The 19,396-nt window shown below is 34.6% G+C and overlaps 3 protein-coding genes and 1 long non-coding RNA gene across 5 annotated transcripts; 3 read left to right on the plus strand and 1 right to left on the minus strand.

The window, feature by feature from the left end:
- Positions 1–2,382: 2,382 nt before the first annotated feature.
- On the plus strand, positions 2,383–3,161 carry LOC138339546 (uncharacterized). Its single transcript, XR_011212377.1, has 2 exons — positions 2,383–2,561; positions 2,700–3,161. It is a non-coding gene; the product is annotated as an uncharacterized lncRNA (long non-coding RNA).
- An 864-nt stretch (positions 3,162–4,025) lies between these two features.
- LOC101256442 (uncharacterized) lies at positions 4,026–6,145 on the plus strand. Its single transcript, XM_004250049.5, has 2 exons — positions 4,026–4,975; positions 5,533–6,145. The coding sequence occupies exons 1-2, from the start codon at positions 4,892–4,894 to the stop codon at positions 5,782–5,784; spliced, it is 336 nt and encodes a 111-aa protein (XP_004250097.1). The 5' UTR covers positions 4,026–4,891; the 3' UTR covers positions 5,785–6,145.
- A 3,565-nt stretch (positions 6,146–9,710) lies between these two features.
- On the minus strand, positions 9,711–15,176 carry LOC101258517 (uncharacterized). Of its 2 annotated transcripts, none has more exons than XM_019211115.3 (16): positions 15,039–15,176; positions 14,006–14,125; positions 13,504–13,539; positions 13,330–13,425; positions 13,071–13,151; positions 12,873–12,991; positions 12,666–12,767; positions 12,154–12,270; positions 12,000–12,068; positions 11,787–11,853; positions 11,465–11,518; positions 11,269–11,355; positions 10,859–10,906; positions 10,392–10,430; positions 10,089–10,229; positions 9,711–10,003 (listed from the first exon to the last, which is right to left on the minus strand). In XM_019211115.3, the coding sequence occupies exons 1-15, from the start codon at positions 15,048–15,050 to the stop codon at positions 10,122–10,124; spliced, it is 1,155 nt and encodes a 384-aa protein (XP_019066660.1). In that variant the 5' UTR covers positions 15,051–15,176; the 3' UTR covers positions 9,711–10,003; positions 10,089–10,121. The 2 variants fall into 2 exon arrangements, with proteins under 2 accessions (XP_019066660.1, XP_019066661.1); XM_019211116.3 differs by having other exon boundaries at positions 13,330–13,414; positions 15,039–15,059.
- Positions 15,177–15,341: 165 nt separating this feature from the next.
- Positions 15,342–18,637, plus strand: LOC101258814 (pentatricopeptide repeat-containing protein CRR2, chloroplastic). The gene has a single exon (XM_004250462.5). The coding sequence runs from the start codon at positions 16,207–16,209 to the stop codon at positions 18,163–18,165; it is 1,959 nt and encodes a 652-aa protein (XP_004250510.1). The 5' UTR covers positions 15,342–16,206; the 3' UTR covers positions 18,166–18,637.
- Positions 18,638–19,396: the final 759 nt, after the last annotated feature.

A 19,396-nucleotide genomic window follows, 5' to 3' on the forward strand; every position in this document is an offset into this window, starting at 1 on the left:
TCAAGAATAAGGATATTTGCCTTGAAGGTAGCTCTACTTGTGTAATTACACCATTTCTCTTTCTTTCTTAAACAAAACTCAAGAACTAGTTTGTATTTCACATGATATATGTTCAGTAGATTTATGTTGTAGGCTACAGGATTACCACAATCGTCATCCAAGAAGGCCTTGAGAGATGGTGGATATCATCCCTGGATAACTGCATCCCTAGGTGGCACATGTTTGTGGCAACAAGATCGTCTCAGAAGAATTTGTTATGGGTAGGTATGTGATACTGGAATGACAATTTATGCAAATAGGAAGTCATTACTTTTTTGGTTGCAGCAAGACATTTACCATACTGTGCTCAACTAATTAATAGGAAGCTAATGCTCTCTGGTGACTGAAACATGTAAATTTTTAACTTAAGTGAGATGTACCATGAGTTGATGAAGTTGAAGTGGTGAACCTTGCAATTTGGCACTGAAGCAAAGGATATTCAATCCAAAGTAGAAATACATATCTGTCTTGACCAAAAAAAAAACGGTTTTGTGAGTTGGTGATAAATGGACTTATTGACTCCCAGCTGATAACTTGAATCTTCTAAGAAGAGACAACCGTAGAGCTGTTAGCTATCAATAATCGAATAAGATAAATAGTAGCTTAGGGAGTTACACCTGACGAACTACCTGCTATTTTGTTACGAGGAGCCTTTAAATTGTGTCTCTAATACAAACGAAGTGAATCTACTTAAAAGTTCAGAGTTGTGTTTGTTGCTCTCCTCTGTCGCAATGATAAGACTTTGTTTTCAGTGAGAACCATGAAAAAAACCTGATGTGTTCACAGCAATAATTAGAATGTATAGGCAGTTTCCCGAGGGTTTATCAGATACAGCCTCTCTACTTCCCAAGGTAAGAGTAAGGTCTGTGTACACTCTACCTGCCCAGACTGCACTTGTGGGATTACACGGGGTATGTTGTTGTTATGGTAGACATGGAGCAGATTTTCAAAAACATGAATCATAAAGATGAATGTGTAGATTTGGTATTACCTCTATGTCATTTTGAATTCTTAAGTAAATTTCTTATTTGGAGTGGAAGTTGTCAAGTGGACTGCAGGTACAATAGCGAAATAAAGTCCTCAGGTCTGAGGTAGTAGTTAATGCTTGAATTGCCCCTATTAAAAAATAAGGTTATTCTATTGAAAACTGACTCTACCTCCCAAGGTAGAATTAAGGTTTGCGTACACTCTACCCTCCCCAAACCTACATGTGGGATTACATCGGGTATGTTGTTGTGGAAATAGGGCTAGTCTTGGATATGAAAGAAGGATATTCTGAGGCTGGGCACATCCCTTTGATAGCTTTTGTTTAGCCTCCTTTGCTATGTCAATCCCTCCGTATTTGAAGTGCAAATATGCATGGATCATTTTGTGAGAGTTTGAAAAAACATGATGATTGTAGAAGCATGCTCTTCTTTGTAAGATCTATAGAGCCAAATCTGTTGGATTAGGATACAGTGCTCTTGTTTAAATGGAAGGAACATTAGTAATTCTAGTCATTTATTCTATGATTAGCAGAAGTAAAGGAATGGAAGATTCTACGTAGATGCTCCACGTTCTCCTCCTGAGTATTACTATAACTGACTATTGCTTTTGATAGCTATTACCATGTGTCGCCTTTTATCTTTTGAGTTACCGCATTATTTTCTTTGTTGTTACTGTTCTTTTTCTGGACGCCCTGTATTGCTTTCCATATGAATTGATCTGTCTTCTTGTCTGTCATATTTCTGTTTTCTTAACTACTTTGATTTGTTGCACTTGAGCCGAGGGTCTTTTGGAAACAACCTCTATATCTACCTCGTGTAGGGGTAAGGATTGCGTACACTCTACCTTCCCCAAACTTACTTGTGGGATTACCAGAGGAGATCACTTCGATATATTCTGTTTTCTTGAATTTTCGATAATAGAGTTTACATTCTCCTCTATAGAGAGACACAAATACATTTACTTCACAAACACTTGCTATGCTGAGGGTTTGGGGATTCCCTACCACTGCATGGTTTATACTCTCATTCCTTTCTCACACCAAAGCTTGATGCCCAGACAGACATGCCCTCGACCTAATTGCTTTAGCTGCAATTTGCGTTCAAAGACTCGATTGTTCAAGGGATTCTGCAATCTCATGGTTTATACTACATCCTTTTGGACTGTAACTTACCTTAGTTTATATACTTGTCAGTCCCTTCTTAACTCCTTTGTTATCTAGTACTTGTTATTTTTATTTTTTTTATAATAATGTTCCTTTTTCTTTATGTTGACAATTTTGATAATAATGACCTTTAATTGTCCATCCTGCCTTGATCAAGCTTCTCATTTTTACCAATATCTTGAAAATGACTTCAGGAGCGTTTGTGGGTTCTGGAGTGCCTGTAAAGGACGCTAAACACATACGCCTAGGTGATCATCACCACCGATACTTCAACACCTATTTATTCAACAAATTGCGGAGGGACTGAAAGACTGCTCTCAACTTTGGCTCTGGAATCTTGAGTGACTGTTAAGGGCGCTTGCTTAACCCCCAGGTGATCATCACCGCCACCTATTATTCAACAGATTATGGACTTGTTGAAAGATTGTTCAACGTCTTGGAGTTTACTGATTCTATTCTTCTGGATGCGCTCTACACCCCCCTCCGCGTTGCCATTTGCATGTTAGTGCAGAAAGTAGCAAGATCGTATTCCAGAGAAGGATATCTGCTGCATTAGGTTGATCTACATAGAGGAAGATAAACAAGAAGATCAATCAGTTGTGACAAAATTGCATAGTCAAGATCTTATAGGTATAATGAACCCCCCCCCCCCCATGCACAATAACCGTGGTATATGGCTCATTTTGTGCACACCTCGATTACTCAACCAAGTACCTGCTACCTCCTACCAACAGAGTAACTCTGCTCACCAAGACTTAGGATCTTCTAGAAGTCGTGGCTGGATCTAGATAGCGGGCACTAGAATGACAAGATTAACTTTGCCTCAAGACAAATATTATCCTTCAGATTTAGTTTGTAGCATTGCTTCCATACAAACCAGCACTGATAGACTGAACTAACAGCAGCTTGATGACTAATGAGTTCATTGCAATGTTATTCCAATTATGTTTCAATATAATTGTTCTTTGAGAAACCTTAAGGGCTAGGTTGGGTACAACTCGAATCTCGATAGATAGATAATAGATCAAACTCATACGTACCTTTATTCTTCTCTACTTAAATATCAAGCTTTTGTCTGAATTAAGGGTTTGAACTTGTGATGTACGCCTAATCCACACATCACGTGTTGCGCTCTTACACTAGGCCAAAGTATAGCGGTAATCTTCTTCGCTATGGTCACAATCTCTCTATCTTTACGAGGGTAATGTTATGTACACATATCTCAACGTAGAATTACCCGAATTATGTTATTGTAGTGGAACTTTTTTTTTTCTTCTGACTTAGGTAAACAACAAGATTGGTGATGGTGTAACATGGGGTTTCGTTCTGCTACCTAATACTGGAGTAAATTCTGAAAAAAAAATCGGTGGAAGATTCAATAAAGGGAAATAATTAAAAACAGAATTTCAAAAAATAAATAAAATTTTGATATTTATATAAAAAAAATATGAAAAGATCGAATGTAGTTTGGGATTATATATATAGATATATAACTAATTACATATACGATTCATATAATATTATTCGAATTATAACAAATTTATAGACTAGTATTAGTATAAAACCATTTTATTTTGACGATAGATCTTTGATTATTCCACTTGAGTGAAATATCTTATTTTGCGTAATTGATTCACGAAAAGAAATTATTTCTACTTTCTTTTAAATACTTTTATATATTTTAAGTATTAATATTGATTTAATTGAAACTTTTTTGAAAAGATAAAAATCATAAACTATAATTGTCGAGTTGTTTATTTTTGATATACTTACTCAAATAGAAAATTTATCAAAAACAATCACTTCTATCTTTAGTGTTATTTGTGGGCAATTTTTTTTTTTAAGGACCTATTACTTGATTTAGTTTGTATTTTTTAATCCAAATACAGATGAGTTATCTGTCATGAGAAACTTATTGTGTAAAAAGATAGGCAGAGAGGCCAATAATGACACACATAATTACACTCACATAGTCACCTAGTCACACTGCTATGCCTGTGACTTCCCACTTACTACTTTTGGTTCCGCTTATCCGTAATTCATATCGAAAAGTCTCGTATTATAAGATAAAATACTTCCTAATAATGATAACTTTACTCGATATTCAAATTAAAAATCTCTAGTTAACGAAACAGTACATAAACTTATTGGTCTCACTTACTACTTTGGTTCTCCACTCGAAGTCGTAATAAATTTACACTGAAAAATCTTATATTAAAAGATAAAACACTTTCTAACCAAGATAACTCTGTATGAGACTTGAACTTGAACTCAAACTCGAAATCGAAATTGTTGGTCCCACTTATATATTACTACTATATACTAGTACTAGAAAAATGTTAACAATGACTCCAACCAAACCACTCATTTCAGTTTCTTTCCTTCCTACAAACTCTCCAATTTTCTTTCTTTTTCCTTTTTACCTTTTTTTTTCCTTTTCCATTTTCAAACACCATTCTTCTAATTTTAACTCTTTTCTTGACAGTTCATTGCCATTAATCACATTCTCCCACTTGTTCATTCCTATCTATGTTCTTCCTAACTACTTTATTTATGTGAAAAAACCCCTCTTTGCTGAAAAATCAAGAACCCAACTTTATAGTTACATTTTTTTTTGTTTTTTTCCTAAAAAATTGTGAGAATATATAGCATAAAGACATCTTTATCTTGTGTTTGGTAAGAAAGAAAGGAGAAAAAAATAAGATGTCTGGTACTGTTAGTGGGGTTCTTTTCCCTTTTCTATTCTTTGTGTTAGCTATGAGTACTCATGCTGCCCCAATTTCACAAGTAAGTTTTTTTTTTGTCTCTTGCAATCTGTTAATAGTGTTTCTTAATAGATCCCATTAAAGTTCTTGATATAAAGATTGGATTTTTATGGAGTATTTGAGCTATATTTGGTTCTGTAGGCAAAAGGGTCTGAGATGGTGTCTGTAAAGATTGAAATTTTATGGAGTGTTTGAGCTATATTTGGTTCTGTAGGCAAAAGGGTCTGAGATGGTGTCTATATATTGGATTTTTATGGAATATTGAGATATATTTTGCTTCTGTAGGCAAAAGGGTCTGATTTTGTGCCAACAAAGATTGGATTTTTATTGTATATTGAGCTAGATTTTGTTTTTGTAGGCAAAAGGGTCTGAGAATGGTGTGTGTAACGATTGAATTTTTTATCTAATGTTGAGCTATATTTTGCTTCTGTAGGCAAAAGGGTCTGAGATAGTGTCTGTAAAGATTGTATTTTTATGGAATATTGAGCTATATTTTGCTTCTGTAGGCAAAAGGGTTTGAGATAGTGTCTGTAAAGATTGAATTTTTATGGAATATTGAGCTAGATTTTGCTTGTGTAGGCAAAAGGGTCTGAGATGGTGCCTCTAATTGAGCCAGGGAAGGCAGAGAAAATGATGATAATGCTGAATAACACAAGGAGGAAGCTTGGGAGTTTTCAGATTTGTGCACTTTGCACTTGCTGTGGTGGGGCTAAAGCAGTATGCTTGCCTACTCCTTGTTGCTATGCTATCAATTGCAACATACCAAACAGGCCTTTTGGTTACTGTTCTTTCACTCCCAAAACTTGTAATTGTTTTGGATGCCATTACTAAATCCACAAGAAATCAAAAAGTACCTCTCTTTCTTTAAAAGAAAAGAATGAGAAAGGGAAGGAAAAAGTCAAATTAGATCTTTTTTTTGGTCTTTGATTTGTGTTTCTGTGAGTCTGAAAGGGGAGAGGAATATCTGTTCTTAGATTTGATTTGTTTATAATTGTTTGAAGGACAGCTATTTCCAGGTAATCTTTTGCTACTTCATGATGGGATTTGTGCCCTTAGCAGTAGTGTTAAGTTTTTACTCTTTCAGTAATGAAGAAAATGTGATTCTTTTTCTAAGTTGCAAAAAACTTGGATGAAGTACTAGTTTCAGATTGAAGTATAATACATATATCCATTGTGTTTCTCTCTCTCTTAATCAAGTTGTTTATTCAGTAAACTTGTTAGTATATTTTATTGATGTTGATAGTTTCTGTCATTATAAAATATTGTTTGCTTAGTGAGTATATCTACTGAGGTATTCATTACTGTCACTGTAGTTATGTTTATTGTCTCCATGTTTTGGCCATTAATTAATTGCTTACTGTTGTACCATTAAAGGTTATTTAGCATTAGAATTTCAATGTATGGATAATTTATTATAATACATCAACAAAACACTCAAACTTGGCCTTAACTAACAAGTAAGTAAGTACTCCAACTTTGGAAGTACACATCTAGACATCTCAACTTGGTGTCGATTGACAACTAAACACTCCAACTCATCCCCATTGTGTCTTGCGACAAATAAATCTTGGAGGTGTTACCAGTTAGTAAATTGGAATTTTCAAGAGACACAGTGGAGACGAGTTGATCTGTCTAGATGCGTATACTCAAAGTTAGAGTTTGAGGTCAAGTTTAGTGTAAATGCTGAACCTAAGGTCGAATTTCCTTTTGTTGTCATAACAGCTAGTCAATGAGAAAATGGTGTGCTGAATTTATTAATAAGTAGGACAATTTTTGTTTATTATTGATGTTGAAAGTGTCTTCATGTGATATTGGTTTACTCTTAGACAAATGATGCAGCCCCCACAAGTCCCTATTATGTTTAAGGGAAAGTTTGGGAGAGAGCTTTAACTTATCCTAAGCAATAAAGACATTAGATGGGCTTTTATTGCTTGTAGAGAAGGGAATGAGTGAGGTTGTTGTCAATGTAAACAAACTTAAAGATTATGGTGGGTAGAAGTTGAGGTAGGGTAGTTAAACTCAGCTACCATAATAATGCATTGTTGCAGTGTTGTTCAATTGTATAGTAGTATATTCTATGTCTATTGCATTTATAAGTTATAGTTTACTTTAGGTCCTACATTTTCTGGGAGTCTTTTAGTGTTACCGTAGATTATACGCCGGTAGAGAATATAGAGGACTTCTAGTAATTGTTTTTTTTTTATTTTAATGAGCGACATGATCAATGGGGATTCATGTAGCCGATATTAACTTGCTTTGGATTGAAGATGCATAGCTGGTTTGAACTTGTGTGTCAAGTTCATCTTTCCTCAAGAAGAAAAGAAAGTAGTAGTAGTAGATTAAATGGATGGTAGATTGAGCATGTGGTGGCATGGGCACATGTAACCCCCCACCCCCTTGTTTTTTTTTTTTTTAAATAATGGTGTGGTGTTCGAGTCAGTTTGTGTGTATCTTGATTGTTCTTCGGGATATATGTTTCCTTCATATCAGTTATGTTGTTCAGACTCTTCAAAAATGTTGCTACATTAGTGTATTACTTTTGGAGGATTCGACACGTGCTAGAGTTCGAGCAACTCTACTCACTGAGATTTAGACAAATGCCAAGAAGTAATCTTGGAATTTTATTTTGTTTCAGCTAAGAATTGAACCTCATTATCATGTGTTTTTCAGTTTGTTTGTTTACCTTTGAATCTTTATGACCCCTAAATTATGCAGCTTGTGAGTATTAAATGAACCAATCAGAATTGTGGTGGAATGGATATAAGTTCTTTATTTTTAATTAGAGATCTCGAGTTCGAATTTTGTATATGAAAAGATCGTGTTAGGGGATGCTTTCTCCTTAAATGAACCTTACGTTGGCTGAATTTGGATTAATCGGAGCCTAATATGAGCATCAAACACCAGATATGAGAAATAAAAAATAAAATAAAATGACAATGTGAATGGGTGGGGGACTGGTGATGGCCATCCAATTCTGAATCTGCTGTTTTTAAAACTCTTTGACTCTATAAATGAGTGTGTAGGGAATCTAATTGACCTTTAGTTTAAAACAATTATTTTTAGCAACCCATGTGACATGTCCTTAGGATAATTTAAGAAGATTTGCATAATTGAATTGTATATTTTTTTTTCTTTTGATCATCGAGAAGTACAGTGGGATGAATGCGATTTTTATAATTTTGAAAGTATATAGGTTCAAATTTTGAGAATTGAGAAGATTATTATAGAAAACATCTCTCTTTTTGTCAACTTGAATTCAAATTAGTCGTTATAACTTGCAATTCGATTTTAAACTTAACCCCTACTCGACGTAGAATTAAGATTCGAACCCAACTTTCCTAACTTAAAACCTCAACTCCAACCTTGACTCGAGACCTACCTCGACCTTAGACCCTATTTTGACTCAAAACTAGCCGTTTGCTGGGATTATCATCCTAACCTCCACTTGACTTGGAATTCCAACCTTAACCTCAACCAAAGACCCAACCACCACCCTAACTCGAGATTTGATATAACCCTAATTTAAGATCGACTCACCCTGACTTGACTAGAGAAGCAACTCGAGACTAGACCTCTACCTGTTACACGACTTGTGACCCAACCTCGATCTTAGACTTGACCCCAACCTTAACTCAAAAATCCAATCCCTACTGCATTATGGGACATAACCGTGACCCTACAAAGAACTTGACCCCAATTCGGGGGTCGTGTCTACGGTTCAATCTTGGGTTGGATCTTCACTCAGGGTCAAGTCTCTAGTAGGGGTTGGATGTCTCGAGTCAAGTTTTAGATTGATGTCATTGTCTTGATTTTGGGTCAGGTATCTATGGTAAAATGTGGGGTTTAAATTCAAAATTATAATATTTACCTAGATTATATCAATTGCTTCTAGGATGATATATTTTTCTTACTCATCAAACGTCAAAAAACATAATTAAGAAAATAATTTATTCTCCGAAATCTCCTTACCAACCACACCGTAAAAATAACTTAAATGTTTAATTTTTTTTTGTTGGAATGACATTAATCGAATATTTCCAAAAAAAAAAAAGGCTTAATAAGTTGGACAAAAAATGTACATTGCTAAAATACTACTCTATAAGTCTACATTAAAAAGAAAATATATTTCCATATTATAGCAAACAAGTGGCAAAAGGATAAAATAAAAGAGGACCATATATGTGTATTGAATTGAATTAAATAGAAAAATGAAGTCAAAATAGGCATGTGCTTCTCTGTTTGAAATGTTGGTACTCTCTCATCATTTATATAAGGGTTAAATCATTGTTGATTCCTAAAATTATTAATTTAGTTATTTGAAAATAGACATTTTTAATTACTCACAAATTTGCCATACTCATAAATTATTTCATCACTTAATTTTTCACGTGTTATATCAATTTTGTACTATTTTAGTCGATATTTGACAATAATATAGTTTTAAATATAACATATTTCCTCCATAAAGGGACCAAAAGCACATTTAAAGATTATAGGTTATAGTAATAAATATCACGAGGATCAAAATTAAAATTTACCATCAATTAAATGACTAAAAGTGCTATTATTCCTTCATAATTAAGAACAAGAGCAATACAAACTAACGATAATATATGAATGACCTTAAAGTATAACGAACATTAAAATTGAGAGGGATATATTTGTCCCTTTTCGTTATATAATATTTCTACGATAATCATAAAACTGATAAAAAATAAAAATGAAAACTTGCTAAATTTTGTTAAAAAGGTAAAAGCTTACTCAAAATATTACATATATTACTCAAATAATGTGTCAAACTTCCATATATATATACACAATTTGTAACTTTATAGAAACTGTACATTTTTTCTTGTGTTCTAAAATTATAATTCATTCACCTTACATTTCTTAAACATCATATCTACTTCTTTAAAACTGTGAAACTCACAGATTTGATGTGTCCTTCCTTCTGTTAACGCGAAAATTAGCAGTTAAATGTGCAAACATTGCCTATCTCCATTTCTTGAATCTGCAGCATCTCGCGTTCATTTCATCCTTTTTCAAGAACCTATACGTGGAAAATGAGCCATTTGGATCAAACCAAGGTGGAAATCGATGAAAAAATGAGTTGATTTTGTCACCTCTACGAGTACCTGATGTACTTAAAGTCCATGTAGAGCAATACTTTACTTTTCTGACTCTGGATAGAGATCCGTCCAACATGTGTCCTCGTTGACAGCTTGTTTCCATCGTCTTTTGAATATCTTATACTCGTTGTATGATTGTCTTCTCACCTGAAGAAACTCACACACATAGCCAGAGTCAAGTAATATGGCTTCGCGTTTTGAATGAATATAAAAAGTGTTAAGTGTATGTTACTATATATATAGTCGACCTCAACTGGCTTGGAATTGAAGCTAACTAAAAGCTGAACACAAAGACAGGTAGATGTTTACCTCCACTCTGAAATTGGGAGTATTGGGTTGAGTTGGTGCCTGCATTGATGAAAAGACGCATCAAAACTCATACGTGAACACATCTAACATGGTGGTCACGATAAGAGGTCGTGGAGGACACATATTAGGATAGCAGGTTAGTAGGTAGTAGAGCGTTGTCTCGCTTATTTTTCCATATTAGTAGTCATAGTGTTATTCGTGTAGCTTCTTGTACTTCGATTATTTCTTCACTTCCACTATTTCTTGTTTCGACCATCTTTGAAATGTTTTTCCTTGAGCCGAGGGTCAATAAGAAAAAACATCTCTACTTCCCAAGGTAGGAGTAAGGTTTGCGTACACTCTACCCACCTTCCAGACCCAGACCCCCTCCCCCCCCCCCCCTCCTCGTGGGATTGTACTAGGTAAGCTATCCACTCTTTTTCGGTATAAACATCATCGATCACTGTATAAAGTTATCGAACACATACTTGTTTTCCAAGGCTTGTGATGTTTTCTCCACCCACTGTTGAATTCTTCTGCATGATTGACATCAACAAGAGAATTAATTGTTTGACAAATAAGAAACGATGATTTAGAACTCGTAATATAACTCACAAGAATGTTGTTAGTGTGGAGCACAAGCATAACAGGTTACACATAGAGAGGAAACTTTGTTGCTGCATATTGCATAACATTTCTCTCTATGGATGAAATGAACTCAAAACAGTCGATTCAATGGAGCGAATGTGTATGTAAAGACTGTCAATCAGGTATGAACATTAACCAAACGCGACTGATTCATTATATAGCTGTATATACATTTTTTCATGTGTCTGTTGCAGATTTCAAAGTTCATTTTAAGTATTCTTATGGATTGTTTTTGTTGTGTGGTAGTTACCTTCTTTTCAGGTTCTCCTAGTGTCGGAAGGCCGTAATGAACAATGTATTCAGCATCAACAACTCCAATATTTCGAGTTCTATCTCCCTATCACGAAAATGAACCAAAAGAGCATCAACAACTCATGACTGTAACTCAAACGAGCTATCGATATAACAAACGAAAAATAAATGCCCTGTCTCATATCCAGAACTACCTGTGCACAGTAACCAAGCTGAATGTCTAAACCCCAAGCATGGATCAAGTCATTCTGCGAAACAACGATAGAAGGAATAAGAGGTAAATATCGATTACTCCTTCTGTCTCAATTCGTATGTCTAGTTTTGACTTTTCACGGAGTTTAAGAAAGTAAAGAAACTTTTGAATCCGAAAGAAGGGTAGTAAGGCAAAACAAATTGAAACAGAAGGAATAACTTTATTTCAACGACCAAATTTTAACAGTTAAATATACGTAATGCAGTTATAGCATGACATATATAGTTGTTATCGACAATACAGTGTTTCTAAAAAGGAAAAACCTGGATCATATACCAGACGCAGCGCCAGGCAGCGTGGGAAAACACAGGAGCCATTACTTCTATCCATCTGCAATATCAGATACTCCTTATGAGTTCCGAAAAATAATTGAGTTTCGATCTTTTCAATGCAGAAAAGGAGATTACTGCTACAACAATTCCTAGTTATTTCCCATGAAGATATCCGCGACAAGGCATAAAACAAAATTAAGTTACCCTGTACAAGGAGGAGCCATACTGGTATAGTCACATCGAGTGCCAGTATCGCCAGCCTTATAAGTCCTTCTGCAATGTAATGTGTTAATCATGTTTCAACATCAAAATCTATGGCCAAACAAGAGCTTTAAGACGGAAAATTGTTGATAAGAACCTGTGCACTCGTGATCTCCTCCCGCGAGCGGTAATCTGATGATGCACCTCGGATTTTCCAATATCTAGAGCTGGTTGCGAAATCTCAAGACCTTCATCTTTTACAATAGATATGTATCTACAAGGATGAAACAAGTCGGGTTCAGTAAATGCAGTAAGTCGATTAGATGCTTTGCATTTATTTATAGTTCCGTCTTTTAATCTCTTGTATATGAGCTACTCTCCTTACAGTCAAGTTACTTCAACTACTAAACAAAAAAAGTTTGAATTTTCGTCTCTGATAGGTGTCTTTTTCATTACCAAAAGACGGGAGATCCTTGGGCGGGGATGGTCCTGCATTTGTTTGTCTGATTTTGACTTGACATGGAGTTCAAGAAAATAAATGAGACTTTTGAGTCTCGTGATCTTAAACATGTCATGTGGAAAGTTAGAACGAAAGAGTTGCTGAAAAAGGGAAAAAAGAGAAGTTTTTTTTGGAACAGACTAAAGGAAAGTATACCAACTTTCACATACCGGTTTAGGTTGAATTTTTCAACTCCGAGGTCTTCATCCCAGAGGAAGATATAACTATACTCAGCAACTATATCTGGATGTAAAAATCTCTTTGCAAACCACCTGTTATTTTCACAACATTCGGAAAATGTCAAGATAGTTTTGGTTCAAACACAAGACGTTTCTAGACTAAAGCAACTCCGTCTGAGATGCAAATAGAAACTGTACCATTTTGTTTGATTCAAAGCTGAGATGTGTATTACACTGTTACTCCATTCAAAAGTCCTCCATCCATCGACATTACCATCGTAGTGAAAAAGCATCACCACAAAATCACTTGATAGAAACTACGAACCAATTCAATAAACGAACTTATGGTTAACTCTGTATATGTCATAAAAATATGCAACGTAACAGAACACACACCTTTAGTACCATCTTGTTTACTGTTTCTTTTTGCTTTATCCCAACAGCTGCAGCAAATAAGTACTTTGAAGGCTCTTTTTTCTGTTAAAAACCGAAACATGTTAGTAGCATACGCTTCTGTTTTACTTTTCTTTTTAGTCCGTTTCAAAAAGAAAGTTCCTTCTGCAACTCATTATGTCTAGGAATTTTATTTGCAGATAAATTCAACTCTGCATTTGAAACTTATGAGGAACGCGGAGAAGATGGATATGAATATAACCTCTGGATAACCCCATAATGGCCGTCTTTCAAAGTTAGACGTCTTGGCGATGATACCTTCAGGTAATGTTTCACTTCCATTAGGCCTGCATTGACTCTAAAATGGATGACACAAATCATTTTACGCGAAGAATATAATCAAGGTACTCAGAAGCTAACGAATAAAAGAACAAACCTCACATGATCTTCCTCCTTTCCCCCGCAAACTTCTCTGCATAATAGAGTTCTTATGATTATCATCCATTCACATTGTGCATCACTAGAACAACAATTTACACAAACACCAACTTTCCATTTTAGTCTGTTTCAAAAACATGTTTTTTTCCCGTTTCTGACAATTCTTCAACTTCAACTTTCCACGTGACATGTTTAAAACCACAAGACATATCCAAAACCAGACAAACAAATTGAAACAGAGGGGTACTATCTTGTCCATTTTTTCAACTTCATCTTGAAACAGAGAATTTGAAGATGAGAAACTTAGTTTTTACTCGCAAAACTTCAACTTTTTTCAAGTGATTCATGTCCAAACACAAATGAAACAAGTACTCCTTTTCAACTTCAACTTCAAAAACTCATTTTTATTTCAACTTCAACCAGATATATATGTTCAAACGGGGAACGTCTATGGGATATTCCATAAACTACAGAAGAGGTCAAGTGAATTCGACATGTACCTGAGTATCATTTTCTGTAAAGTCGCTCCTTAACAAGAGAATCAAACACAAAAACGAAGCTGTAGGAAAGATCGCGTAGAAACATGACCTCCTAAATTTTGAATCTTTGAGTAGTGACACCTAAAAATACCAAAGAAAGAGTCTCATTTAGCACATTGAACTGAACATTGCAAACAAACAAGCAAGCTGATTTTTACTTATCCATAACCAAAAGTCATGTATTGCTACAAGCTATATTGCTCGGACTCCTCAGAAATGATGTTGGGTGCGTGTTGGATCCTTCAAAAAGTAGTGTATTCTTGAAGGATCAGACATACCTGCGGAAGCATTTTTCCGAGAGTCTTGAGCAACATAGGCTACAAGATCAAACCTTCTTTGTATTACTCAAAAAACTCTCAACATCAAGATAGTGACTTTCTTCTTTGATGACTAGTAAACCCCAATTCACGATAAAATATGATAAGAAAATCAGAACATTCGTATCAATGATTTACACAAAAACTACAAATGGAGTCGAATCAAGTATATAACCAACGGGCAAGGGCGGAGCCAATTAGGAGCAAGAGACTCGTATATACAAGGTTATGATTATTTTTTGTGTATAAATAATAGATGTTAAATTACTTCTTTAAATTTTGAAGAAATTTCTGGCTCCACCACTACAAACAGGTTCAACTAGTATTCCCAACATAGAAAAATGCTAAATTCTTATACAAACATTAAATTCAGAACCCATAAATTTCAAAACTACAAACATTTTCAATCGTAAGAACACGAGCTCATCAAATTCAAATCCTGAGTAGACAAACAACATTTGCATGAACTTAACTATTAATCAATGTTAAACACATGCAAATACTACAACAACAAAAACAACATATCCCCTGCAATTCTACAAGTGGAGTCCCCTGTAATTCTACAAGTGGGGTTCGGAGAACATTAATATGTATAACATACAATAGTTATATATAGATTATTTCTGATAGACCCCTACATACAAATACATTGAAATAAAAAAGAAACAAAAACTTACAAACGGCCTCATGTTCTTTGAAACAAACAAGAATAATCAACTTGCTGCCTTTGGCTTTTTTTTTTTCATGGATTCAACATTTTTTTTAATAATAAAGAAAGCATTTTTTTAGAATGCAATTTTTTTTTTAAAAAAAGGAATTTTTCAAGATTCAACTTATTTTTTGCAAAATTTGAGAAGAAAAAAGAAGAACTGTTAGAGAAAACAATAAGAATGGGGAAATTGTAGGGAAAAGAAATTGAGTCAATTTGTTTCAATGATGCCTATAGTGGGGGGATGTTGTGGAAGATATTGCGCCGTTTTCAACTACCAATAAATTTACGCACAAAAAAAATATGAGAATTTAATAAATAAAATATATTTCATGTATACCTTATTTATTTTGGATACTAGAAAAATTATCAAATTTAATAATTTAATATTATGAAATTTATAAAATAATATTTGAAATTAAACTAATCTGACGTGCGAGATACACTAATCTAATACGCTGATACATTAATGTGATGTGTGAAAAATGAGAGATTTTGAGAATTTGCAAAAACTAATAGGGGATAAAAGATAATGGTAATAAGAGAACTTAAAGGTGAGATTTCTGTCACTTTCTCTAAAATTTATATTAAAACTAAAATACTATATTATCTTACATACATAGTAACAAACATTAATAATATAAAGAAAAATAAAAATTATTACTATCTTATAATTTATCCTTAATAGCATAAGATGACCGTAAAAGTACATACTAGAATCTGTAAAATAAAAAATAGTGTTAGTGAGTCACTCAAAACAAGAGTAAAATACTCAAATATTAAATTGTGAAGAAGAAAAAGAAGAGGTTCATAATTTTTATTGTTTTTTATTTATAGACAACAAACAGTAGTGTGAACATATATTTACCGTGCCTTATCGAATATCTCATAATCTTTCATAAAACTCGCAACCCTTCGAACATTTTTTCAAAAAAACTAATTTTGAAAATAAAGAAATTAAAAGAAAATTTTATTTTATGGTGACGCTACGGAGTTAGAGTTCTCTTTTTATATAAATATATGATTATAAAAATATTTTTTAAAATTGATTAGTAATAAATAAATAAATAAAGAGGAATAAATAGGATTTAAATTGATTGAAAGAATTAAAAAAAGATTTTAGTTGTGATGTGTAAATGTGGACGCTTCTTCAAACGCCTCCTCCTCCACCTCCATGTGGTGTGCAAAATCCTTATTCATCCCGTCGTATCTCAACCGCGTTTGGCCATTCTACCGGTAATGACAGTGCTAGTAAGAGTATCAACTTATGTCTCCGTTGTAATTATAACGATTCGATACAATCATATTGCAAGAAAGGAGAACTCAAACAAGCCCTTCAGCTCCTTTCTCAAGAACCCAATCCCAATCAACATACCTACGAACTCCTCATCCTCTCTTGCTCCGAGAAAAACTCATTCCACGATGGTTTAACTGTTCACCGTAAACTTATCGATGATGGGTTCGAACAAGATCCGTTTTTGGCTACTAAACTCATTAATATGTACTCTAATCTCGACTCTATTGACCATGCACGCCAAGTGTTTGATAAAATTAACAACCGAACTATCTTCCTTTGGAATGCGTTTTTCAGGGCATTGACATTAGCTGGAAATGGTGTTGAGGTGTTGAAATTGTATACACGGATGAATTCGATTGGAATCATATCTGATAGATTCACTTATACTTATGTACTCAAGGCTTGTGCTGTTGCTTCTCTACCTAAACATAAGGAAATTCACGCCCAGCTATTTAGACATGGTTATCACACTCATACGCATATTATGACTACGTTAATTGATGTATATGCTAGGTTTGGTTACGTAGAGAATGCTGCTTGTGTCTTCGATCAAATGCCACAGAAAAACATGGTTTCGTGGAGCGCAATGATTGGTTGTTATGCGAAGAATGGGAAACCTCTTGAAGCATTCGATGTTTTTCGTGATATGATGAATCATGTTTTGTTACCAAACTCGGTGACAATGGTTAGTGTGGTTCAAGCTTGTGCAGCACTGGGTGCACTAGAGCAAGGGAAGGTATTACATGGATATATACTAAGAAAAGGGCTTGATTCTATTTTGCCTGTTCTTAGTGCCCTTGTGACAATGTATGCAAGATGTGGTGCTTTAGAATTGGGACGAAGAGTGTTTGATCAGATGGGAAAGCGGGATGTTGTTGCGTGGAATTCCATGATTTCAAGCTATGGAATACATGGATTTGGGGGCAAAGCGATTGAAACGTTTAGAGAAATGATTCGACATGGAGTGTCACCAAGTCCAATATCATTTGTTAGTGTATTGGGAGCTTGTAGTCATGCAGGGCTTGTTGAGGAAGGGAAAGAGTTATTCGATTCAATGTTGAAAGAACATAATATCTGCCCTACTGTGGAACACTACGCTTGTATGGTTGATCTACTTGGAAGAGCGAATCAGTTGGAAGAAGCAGCTATAATCATTCAAGATATGCGGATTGAACCAGGACCGAAAGTTTGGGGTTCTCTTCTTGGATCATGTAGGATTCATTGTAATGTTGAACTTGCGGAGAGGGCAAGTAGAAGGTTATTCGAGCTTGAACCGACAAATGCTGGGAACTATGTACTTTTGGCTGATATTTATGCAGAAGCTAAGATGTGGGATGAGGTTAAACAAGTAAGGAAGCTTTTGGAGGCCAAGGGATTGCGGAAAGTGTCTGGTTGTAGCATGATTGAAGTAAAGAGGAAAATCTATTCTCTCCAGTCGGTTGATGAACTTAACATCCAAATTGAGCAAATTCATGCGTTGTTGCTAAAACTATCAACGGAGATGAAACAGAACGGGATGTATGTCCCAGATACCAGAATTGTGCTGTATGATCTTGAAGAAGAGGAGAAAGAACGTATTTTGTTAGGTCACAGCGAGAAATTAGCAGTCGCTTTTGGTTTGATTAATAGCAGCAAAGGAGATCCTATACGGATTAGTAAGAACTTGAGGTTATGTGAGGACTGCCACTCATTCACCAAGCTCATTTCGAAATATACAAACAGAGAAATTCTAGTCAGAGACATCAATCGATTTCATCATTTCGCCAATGGGGTTTGTTCCTGTGGAGATTATTGGTAGACTTGTTCATTCTCTTTCCTCTAACAAAGCCAACTTTCATAAACTTTATTCCGTTTTATGTATTATCCATTTAAGTTTTCGTTTTGTGAACACTCTTATCGTTTAGTTTGAATACAAGTTATGCTTACTACCTCTCAAGTTAGTTTTGAAGCTTCAGTAGATGTACATCCTCCGTGGACCTGATTCTGTTCGCGTTCAAAGTTCTAGCCATCGCAACTCAGAGTTTTAGGGAAACTAATCTTATTGGCAAAGGCGGCTTTGGAAGCGTCTATAAAGGCCGTATAGATTCAGGTCAGGCAAGTCTTTTGCTTTCGAAATTTTGATGGTTTGATTCTCGTTATATGTATTATTATAATTGTCTGACGAAGGGTGTTCAACTGATTGACTACCCTTTGGTCTATGTATCTCCATGACTAGCCTAAATGATTAAAGACAGGGGAATGTTGGAATAGAACTTGTCTTTTAATTTTTAGTGTGTGTACTGTCAATTGATGATTAATTGTGTTTTGATCTTACGAGCATATAGTCGCCAAAATAGCAAAAAGAAATTGTAAAGGCCCATTGCAATTGAAATTATTTTTCTTTGTTTATATGAGATTAAACCTGTAGAAACAGACAAAAGAGAAAGACCAATTTTCAATCATCCTTGTCGTAATTCTTAACAGAGTTCATAAAAAGTCATCAAATAACAAAAAGAAATTGCAATAGTTACATGAATCAATATGACTTACAATAGAGATTAAACTCAATGAAATAGGAGGCGTAAAATTGAGGAATGAAACACACTTCATAAGAAGTCTAATTAATGTACTACCTCCGTCCCATTTTATATGTCACATTTCGAATTTCAAGAGTTAAAACAAGTCTATCTTTGACCGTAAATTTTTCATAGATCTTATAAACATTTTGAATTATCAAATTTTGTGACTCGTAGTGCTTTTTACGCAGTTTACAAATATATAAATTTTCATTTCAAAAAAATTGAAGATTTCATGTGCAAATTTCCGGTTAAACTTAAAATGTTTGACTTTCAAAACATAAAAGATATCTTATAAATTAGGACACAGGGAGTATTTGAGTTCGACTCCCCTATAGAGGAAAAAAATCTACAAATAATAGTGGTAGAAATAGAAGTTTTGCTTACTAAACAACCAAATGTAATGAATTCAACCATTCTAGTAATTTTTTGAGCAGCGGACTGAGAGGCTCAAGGGTATCAATTTTCTTTGTT

This window comes from Solanum lycopersicum, chromosome 11, assembly GCF_036512215.1.
Source record: "Solanum lycopersicum chromosome 11, SLM_r2.1".
Classification (NCBI taxonomy): domain Eukaryota; kingdom Viridiplantae; phylum Streptophyta; class Magnoliopsida; order Solanales; family Solanaceae; genus Solanum; species Solanum lycopersicum.

Excerpts from the sequence above, each read along its gene's own strand:
- LOC101256442 (XM_004250049.5), top strand. The coding sequence starts at position 4,892 with ATGTCTGGTACTGTTAGTGGGGTTCTTTTCCCTTTTCTATTCTTTGTG. Across the intron at positions 4,976-5,532 it reads ATGCTGCCCCAATTTCACAA|GCAAAAGGGTCTGAGATGGT; the intron begins GTAAGTTTTTTT and ends TTGCTTGTGTAG.
- LOC101258517 (XM_019211115.3), bottom strand. Across the intron at positions 12,271-12,665 it reads GAAAAATTCAACCTAAACCG|ATACATATCTATTGTAAAAG; the intron begins GTATGTGAAAGT and ends TCATCCTTGTAG. Across the intron at positions 12,069-12,153 it reads AGGAGATCACGAGTGCACAG|AAGGACTTATAAGGCTGGCG; the intron begins GTTCTTATCAAC and ends ATTACATTGCAG.
- LOC101258814 (XM_004250462.5), top strand. The coding sequence starts at position 16,207 with ATGTGGACGCTTCTTCAAACGCCTCCTCCTCCACCTCCATGTGGTGTG.